Consider the following 9,592-nt stretch of genomic DNA (forward strand, 5'->3'; position numbering starts at 1 on the left):
GAGTACCACAGGAACAAAACAAAGTAAAAGAAAACAATTACAAACTCACATTGACTTGTCTCAGTCTTATGGCTTGGATCTTCATAACTGCAACTTAATCTTTGTATCTGAATTGGTAAACAGGAAGGGTTTTTTTTCTTTTTTTTTCTTTTTTTAATTAAAAATTTTCGCCGCCTCCCTGCCTCCCTTTTCCCTCCTCCTCTCCCCACTCCCCATGCCCCACTCCCCTCCCTCTCCCTCTCCAGTCCCAAGAGCAGTCAGGGTTCCCTGCCCTATGGGCAGTCCAAGGTCTTTTTTATACATGCACTTGTGGGTGTGTGTGTTTCAGAATTATATTGCTTTCAAAATACTCTGTTTTATAATTATAATATTTTTGTGAATCATGTACTCTTTTGTTAATTTCTCCTTGCAGAATCATCTAAGGTCCTACATCCTATAGAAAAGTGCATTCTCCTGGTCCCTACCACCGAAGGGAAGCACTCCCAAACCCCATGTTGTTCCAATACAAACGAAGTTTAGCAATGCCTTCCTTGATGTCATTACCCCACTTTCAATTGTCTTAGCTTCAGTTGGCTTCTATATTTTGCATCACCTCTAGACAGTATGAAACAGGTCTAGAAATATTTTCTATGTGCCATTTAATGACATGGCATGTGTCGCATGCCTTTGCACAGAGACAGGCCCAAATGTAGATCTTAACCCAACTTAAGGCAAAGTAAACCGAGTTAGTTATACTAGAAAAAACTTATCTGGATTTTCTAGAAAGTATAAGAAATTTAGAAGAGAAGAGCCTGAACTGTAAACACGAAAATGAGAGTGTGTGGGCTATGGGTGTGAATAAAAATCCTGCAATCTCACCAGTCAGATAATCTTGTCTAAAATGAGTAAATAGTAGGGCAACTTTAATGTTGTTTATTTCCAGATTTGAGTCTTGTTTTAGGGTCCCTGTGGCCTCTCTGCACACACACAGATATAAGATGTAGGCTTTCCTCTTCCCTCATCCAGAGGTGTTCTCTGAAGTAATGTCACCCCATCAGCTTCCAATTTTCAAAACAAATTTCTATAGGCCAAGGGTACAAGCATTGCTCTTTAAAGACTGTTCTAATTTAATTAATAAATAGCTGCTTTTAATGACCTCTCAAATCGCTAAACATATCCGAAGAAGATCAAGTGTTTGCCATAGAAGCAATCAAACAAATAGATTGAACAGGAAGAAAATGACTCTGGAACTCTCACTGTTCTATTATTAACTAGCAATCTACATATTTCCCACCCAATTAATGCCTAGAATGGGGTCTGAGTCAGTTGAAACCTAATTACTGGCTTATCGCTTTGTTGATTAGAAGTCCTACCGCAGTTGCTGTGTTTGCTTCATTTGCATAGGCTCTGCCACTACTACCCCAAAGGATGCCAGTCACTATTTGTCACCAGAAGTCCCTGCAGTAGCTAGAGACTTCTGTGGAAATGTTTACCACTTACCATGTCAGTAGGCAGAGCAAATGCTTTGTTACTCATTCCTTATTTATTGAAGGTGAAACATCTTTGGCACTGGCCACCCAGACATTTTTCCTATACATGCATAATGAACTACTAGACCTTTCTTTAATACTCAGTGACTGTCATCTCATTAGACACATGAGCATATAAATAAGCTGGCACAGTCTTTCTAATCAAATGATATCCCTACTTACTTTCTCCACTATCCTGGGACTAGATCATAGACATATTATTAGCTTATTGACCGGGAGCAGGTTATGGCTGGCCTCCAATGTAGTAAAATGAGTATTGGCTTGACTGCCCCCACATGGCAGTTAAGAGGAGTGAGTCCAGAGGATCTTGTCTGGAGGTATATATTAGGAATTATATTCACAGTGCTCACAGTAGATTTTTTTAACGCCTGTGCTTCACCACACGCCTTTCACTAGGATGTCCTGAAATTTGCTATTTTACCCTTCTCCACACCCCCTTTTAGCCCCCAGATAATGAACATAGTACTTTCTTGCCTACTTCAAAGAGAACATTAAAGCTCGTAGAAAATAGAGGTCGTGCATTTCTACTTATACCTTGATATTCTCAATCCTACTCTCTTTTTTTTTCCTCATGGGAAAAATCTGCTGTACAATCTCCTTATTTACTCAAACTATTAACCTTACTATGAAACCGTAGGTATGAACAGAGAGAAGTCAAAAATGTGGACAGTGTGGGAGGTATCCAGGGGATGATGAATATGCCAACACATCTGGTACACAGCACCGTATACAATTTGAGTCATGTCTGCTTCTTAGCTGTATTCCTTGATAGCTCCTCCATCCTGTGATCACAGTGGATTACCTTGTCATTTGTTGAAGTTGCCATGCATTTAGTTGTGAACTTTGTCTGGAATTCTCATCCTTACTTCATTCAATCCTATTCTTTCTATAGGATCTAGCCTGTATGACCACTTTTGAGAAGCCTTCTGTAATCTTTAAAAGCCATCAAAGTCACCTCTGGTTTGTATGATATTATGTTTTCGATTGCCCAGTTCTCAAATGGTTTTTGTTTTTGAGACATTTATCTATATCTGTGCTAACTACCTACCTATCTTCCTATAATGTTATAGTGTCTACGATAATGATTTCATTCTTTTATTTTACTAGAACTATGAACCATTAAGATCAAGGTTGTTTCTTTCACAGCGGGCCACTGTAGGTAGTGTCTACTGTGAGCTAAAGCTTAGAGACCTAGTTTATAAACAAGTAAGTACATGCGTGGTTTGAAACACCTGCTCTTTTTGTTCTCAGATGTGCTTCGGGGGAGGGGGGGAGCTTAATCTTTTAGGAGTTTTAGTTTTCTATCTAATTTGTGTGAGATTCCAAAGTAATGTGGCTTGTTTTCCATTTCTCTTTCTGATAACCCAACAAACAATGTTTAAGCCTGAAACCACACAGGAGAGCTTCTGTTCAGAAAGAAGGTGGTCTCTCTGATAAGGTCACTGGGGAGGGTTTCTGAGAAATGTTGGCGGATCAAATTCCTTTGAAGGGTTTCCCATCCATCTTAAGGAAGCTTAGCAAGAATCTGAATAAAGATGGAAATAGAGATTAGTTCTTTGTACTTTTGGGATCGTTTTTATTCTATGTGACTTAAAAGTGATCTTAACACTTATTAATTTAATATTTTATATAGAGAAACAGAAGCCCTTTGATCTGCAATTTTTGTGAATGCCTTTGCAGACGGTTATACAAATATGCTACTATAAGCAACAAACCAGCAAACTGTGGTCCTTAGCAACAGGGCAAATGAAATGACACTATCACAAATGCCTCCTTCACAGACTATAATTTTTAAAGTTTATTTTGAATGGGTGATGGGAACAAAAGAAAAGAAGCAACAAGGAATGGTTCAGTATTTACTCACTTAAAAATATTACAGTGTCTATCCAGAGGAGTGCGTAGGTATTTTATCAAAGAGAATACATTCAGTTAGCAAAAAATGGGCTTCTATAGAGAAGTATAGATTTTTCTAACCAACAGACTTTTAAAAGGGGGCTTCCCTGAGAGCAGGTTGTAGGATGTGGTAATGCCAGTCATGGGGGCATGCATTCCTGTCATTTGTGGTCAAGAGCTTTCTGAGTATAATCATAGTTATTATTTGTAGTCTTGCACAGGCAACTTAGCAATGATGGTGTCTCCTTGCAAGTCTCTTTACAGACAGTGCCTGGAACAAAACTCCTTCCCATGGTTGCTGCCATCGATATTTCATATCACCTTAAATATCCCTTCTTTGCTTCTGGACTGATTGCTGGAAGGACTTTTACAATGAAAGAAATATTTAATGAACTTGATTCTTACTTTCAGTATTGTGGATGAGTGATTGTTTTTTCTTGTCATAACATGGGACCTGGTGGAAAGTAGCACTTACCTTAAATTGCTAGTAAGAAAGAGAGGCAATGGCCTACTTTTCAATACACGTTATAATTCTCGACTTATTTTGGTTCATGTGGCTGGGAGGTGGATCCTAAAATAGTCAGTGCTTCTGTGAATTGTGTTTACAATAAAATCCCTTTACATAGTATAAGACTAACTTCTGAGTTATGGACAAGTTGTTCTAGAGAGGCAGTTTAATGCAGTTTCAAGTACATAAAATAAAGTGAACTAGAAGATCAGGAGATCGAAGTATTGATTTGCACACCCTTATGGAGAATGAGTAAGAATGAATAACAATGAACATATCCTGATTCAGGCTTTTAAGAAACTTGATCATAATTTATCCCTTTAACTAAGGTAAATGACAGGCTTATGTTTTAATTTGGTCCACTAATTTATTTAGTAAGCAGAAAGAATTAATCTACACAAAAAAAAGAGCCTTAATTCTTATTTTCTTAATCTCTGGTGTGAACTCCAAGCTCAAACCAGTGGCTCTCAGTGGGTCAACAGCCCTAGCCACCTCTCTCATCCAAACCATTTGCAAAGCATAAACACTCCCTGCTGAGTTCCCCATATAGCTTTTTCTTATTCAATAGAGTCAGCTTAGACAGTATCTTGGGCAGTGTGTTGATTGCCTCAATTCTGTTCTGCAATTTCCCATTGCTATAGGCTCACCATATGAATAGGGCTCATTTATTGACAAAGAGTAAGGCTTAAGACTAGCGTCCACCAAAAAACGCTGACATGGCAACCTCCTCTGAATGGGAGAATCTATTTCTTCGTCTTTATAGAACATTGGCATTGTGCTGCTGATAAACACTGAGTTGTTTTAGTTTGTTGACTGTGATATTCTTGTTGATAACCTCTACCCTTCAACCAACAGCCTTGCTAGAGCCTCTCCTATCATGTTTTTCTGTCTATCCATGCAAACAGACTCTCCAAGTTGGCTGTTCCACAGTCTATGGACCCCGCCTGAGAGAGATATAGCTTTGCTGAGGTATTCTTCTCTATGCCTTTGGGGATATTTCCAACCTGGTTATTTCTGAGCTCTAAGATGCTGTTACCTAGGTTGAAAGTTACAGCTAGAATGACAGAAAGTCTCTGGCCTCAGCTCTGGGCCTTCAAATACTGTTGCTGGGAGACAAAGCATATGTGATTCACTGTGCAAGAAAGTGAGGCAGTGCTGCTGAAATCCAAACAAGACCATGTGAAGTGAGTATGAGCATTTAGCAAGTTTCTACCCTTGTTTTCAACTGGGGATTTCAAAACTTCAGGTAGCAGTAGAATATTAATAAAATTACACAGAGAAATGCAGGTGCTTGTGAATATGAGGAGTTTTCCGATGATCCTTGATCCTTGATACAGGGTTCTAGTCCAGATTCAGAATAGTGTTGTAGGAAGCAGATAAGCAAAAGAGAGTATGTGTATATGTGTGTGGAATGGGGGAAGGATACATGTTTGTGGGGACATGGAAGAAGCTATTTATGTGTTATGTTAGCATATGTGTACATGCCTGTAGAACTCCAAGCTTAACATCAGGCATCATCCGCAGCTGCTTTCCACCTTATTATTTTGACATAGTGTCTCTCCCTGCGTCTGGGGCTTATTGACTTAGTCAGGCTAGATAATCAATGAATTATAAGGATTTGCTGGTCTCTTTTCACCATCGAACGCTCTTTCCATCAGTTTTATTAGAGACATGTGTCATGACACCTGGATTTTCCATGGGTGATGAAGCTCTGAAGACAGTCTCTCATGTATATGAGGCAGGCTCTTTACTGACTGAGTCATCTCCCCAGCCCCCAGCAGGAGAAATTTTATGTTAATACCTCCATAATAAGAACAAGGACTAAAATAAGTTGCTTCCTACTCAAAGTTTCTTTTTTTTTTTTTTTTATTATAATTTATTTTATTTAACAATCTAGGAAGTTCGCAGCCATGAGTAATTCCAGAGCTATTTCAGGTGCAATTGGGAATTCAGGAATCTCGGTGGAGCTGTTAGTGTAGCGGACCTTGTAGGTAAAGTACATGCACACTTTTGAGAGCACGTGCGAAGGGATCTCTCTAAAATTGACCTCATTGGTTTCATTTTCGGCAAATTGACCTGGTCCACTCAACATGGCCTTTATTGTTCCTGATGTTAATGCATGTTCTCTTTTTACAATAAATTCATGGCCATCAGAAGATATTAATTTGACGTACATGGCGTCAGGGCCTTCACAGCCACCATAGGTTTTCTCTTCTCCATCCATTATGTTCTTATAAAATTCTACTTGATCCCACAGGAACTTCAGCAGTTTCCTGGCGAGGCGGAGACGCGGTCGGCTCACAGCTCCGTCTGGAGGAAGCGCGTTGTCGTTCTCCTCAAAGTTTCTTTGCCTCTCTAAATATCTTTGTAATTTGGTAATTGAGTCTGAGGATTACATTTGCCCACTTTCCTGCCTCCTCGTCCGTCAGTCTTCACATTTTAGTATAGTGAGCAACTGGGTGCTACTTTTCTTAAACTATCAGGCATTGCTATTTTCTTCTGATTTAAATTCTAGGTACATGTGAGATATTTTAAACTTAGTTTGCATCTAGCTTGACCAAAAATAGGAAGCCACTCAAAATCCAAAGAGAAGTATAATTGCCATGTTTAAACATTGCAAAAAGAGTTCCTGTCTCTCATGTTTCTAAATCCCCACTGAATTGTGGCTGATTGGTTATTTTAGTTAAACATACAGCCCCAAAGCAAGGTCATCTGCTGTGAAATAGATGAACACTTGAAGTTTCTACTGGAAAAAGGATTAGAAATGAAATCCAGTCTGTATGCCATGGTAAGAATGTAGCTGACCTTGGGAATTAGAAATAATTTTGACACACAAGGTTTTTCTCAGAGAGACCACACTCTACCTCACAGGAGTAGGCAGAGTTTCTATGGAAAATTCGTGATGTCTGTGAAACCTTCAGCATATGAACTACTTTAAGAGTGAGAAACTCTGATCTCCAAAGGTAGGGAAAAAAATTAAGTGAAGATAAAATTGAAGACATCAAATAAAGCCAGACCATGTCATCTAGAAACGAACAGATAAAGCATACTCTCCAGTCTGCCATAAGGAGGATTCTTCAGTTAAATTAGAATAACACCTGACTTTTCTCCAGAGACTCTAAAAGTCAGATGTGTCTGAACAGATATTCTACAAACTCTAGGAGATAGATAGCAGATGCTAGCCCAAGCTACTGTATCCATCAAGACTTCCAATCATAGAGGGGGAAACAAGACATTCCATGATAAAATCAAATTTAAGCAGCATCTATGTACAATCCCAGCCCCACAGAAGGTTGTAGCAGGTGAACTCAAACTTAAAGAGGCTAACTACGCAAGAGAAAACACAATGAGTAAATAATACCAGCCCGGCAAATCAAAAGAAGGGGACAAAATGAAACTGCACCACCACAACAACATACCAGTAGTCAGGCCATCCAGGCAAAAGCTAAACAGAGAAATGCTGGAGATAACTGACATTACAAATCAACTGGACCTAAGAGATAGTTACAGAACATGCTACCCAAACAAAGGATAATGTCTTCTACTCAGCACCCCATGGAATTTCCCCATAAATAACTACATATTGGTCACAAAGCAAGTCTCAGCAGATTTAAGAAAATTGAAATAACACCCAGCATCCTATTTGACCACCATGGGTTAAAGTTGGATATCCATAACAACAGAAACAACAGAAAGCCTACAACTCATTAAAACTGAACAACTCACTCTTGAATGAAAAGTGGGCCAAGACAGGAATTGGGGAAGAAAATGTTTAAGACTTTCTAGAATTTAATGAAACAAACAAACAAACAAACAAAAAAAAACAAAAAACAAACAAACAAACAAAAAAAACAAAACCACACAATATCCCCAAACTTCTGGGACACAATGAATGATGCTCTAAGAGTCAAGTTCATAGCACTAAGTGCCTACATAAAAAAAAATTGAGCTACTAAATGGCACACCTGAAAGCTCTAGAAACAAAAACAAGAAATCAAACCCAAAAGGAAAAAATGGCAAGAAATAAACTCAAAGGTGAGATCAATAAAATAGAAAACAAACAAAAAAACCAATTTAGTGAATCAATGAAATTAAGAATTGGCTCTTTGAAAAAAATCACTAATATTGACAAACTCTTAGTCAAATTAACTAACAGATGAAGGGAGAAGATTCAAGTTTACAAAATTAGAAACAAAAAAGGATGTAAAAAAACAGACTGAGGAAGTGAAGTAATTTATAAAGACATATTTTAAAAATATGTATTGAACCAAATTGGAAAATCTAAAAGAAACAGATAATTTTATTAATATATACCATCTACCAAAGTTAAGTCAAGATATTATAAGCAATTTAAGCAGACGTATAAGCCCCAGTGAAATAGAAGCAGCAACTAAGTATCCTAACATCAAAACCATCCAGGTTTTAGTGCAGAATTCTATCAGATTTATAAAGAAAAGGTAACCTCAGTACTGTTCAAATTATTCTCTAAAATAAAAACAGAAGGAACAATGCCCAATTCTTTTTTTTTACTAGGCCACAGTTACTCTGATACCTACACAACCTGAAGATCTAACAAAGAAAGAGAATTTCAGATCAATTTCCCTTAAGAACATAGATGCAAAGCTTCTCAACAATATACATGCAAACTAAACCTAAGAATGTTGTTCCACCATGATTATGTAAGCTCTATCCCATAGATGCAGAGAAGATTCAATATATATAAATTGATAAATATAGTCAACCATATATAAATAGTCCACATGATTATCTCATTAAATGCAGAAAAGACCTTTGACATAATCTAACATTTCTTTATGATGGAAGTCCTTTAGAGACTAGAGATACAAGGAAGATAGCTAAGCATAATAAAGGCAGTTTACAGTAAGCATAAAACCAATATCAACTTAAATGCATAAAAAATCAAATAATTTTGAGTAAAAACAGAAACAAGATAAGGTTGTCTACTCTCTCCATACACATTAAACTCAGTGCTTGAAGTCTTATATAGAGCCATAAGACAACTGGAGGAGATGAAGAAGATATAAATGGGAAGGAAAGAAGTCAAAGTATCTTTATTTGCAGATGATAATAATAGTATATGTTAATAACCCTAAAAGTTTCAACAGGAACTCCTACAACAAATAAACACGTTCAGCAAAAAGTAGCAGAATACAAAATTAACATAAAAATCACCAGTATCTTTATATACAAATGACCAATAGATTGAGAAAGAAATCAAGGAAAACATACTTTTCTTGAAAGTCTCAAAAATATATTGGGGATAACTCTAACTGAGTAAGTGAAAACTCACAATAAAACTTTAAGACACTGAAGAAAAATAATGAAGAAGATATCAGAAGATAAAAAGATTTCCCAAGTTCATTTATCAGTAGGATTAATGTGGCAAGAATGGCTTTCCTAAGAAAAGCCATCAATACATTTAATGCAATCCCTATTAAAAATTCCAACACAATTCTCCACAGAAATTGAAGGGGCAATTTTCACCTATATATGGAAACACCCATACATGTAAATAAATAAATAAATGCAAACAAACCACCTCAGGATAGCTAAAACACTGGAGAATGATAAAAGAACTGGTTTCAGGGTCACCATCCCTGATCTCCAAATTTACTCAGAGCTATAGTAATAAAAATAGCAT

At 37.3% G+C, this 9,592-nt stretch overlaps 1 protein-coding gene across 1 annotated transcript; it reads right to left on the reverse strand.

Moving 5' to 3' along the window:
• Positions 1-5,802: 5,802 nt before the first annotated feature.
• Positions 5,803-6,258, reverse strand: LOC130881795 (elongin-C). Its single transcript, XM_057781576.1, has one exon. It carries the CDS (start codon positions 6,152-6,154, stop codon positions 5,816-5,818), a length of 339 nt encoding a protein of 112 aa, XP_057637559.1. The 5' UTR covers positions 6,155-6,258; the 3' UTR covers positions 5,803-5,815.
• Positions 6,259-9,592: the final 3,334 nt, after the last annotated feature.

This window comes from Chionomys nivalis, chromosome 9 (assembly GCF_950005125.1).
Source record: "Chionomys nivalis chromosome 9, mChiNiv1.1, whole genome shotgun sequence".
NCBI lineage: Eukaryota > Metazoa > Chordata > Mammalia > Rodentia > Cricetidae > Chionomys > Chionomys nivalis.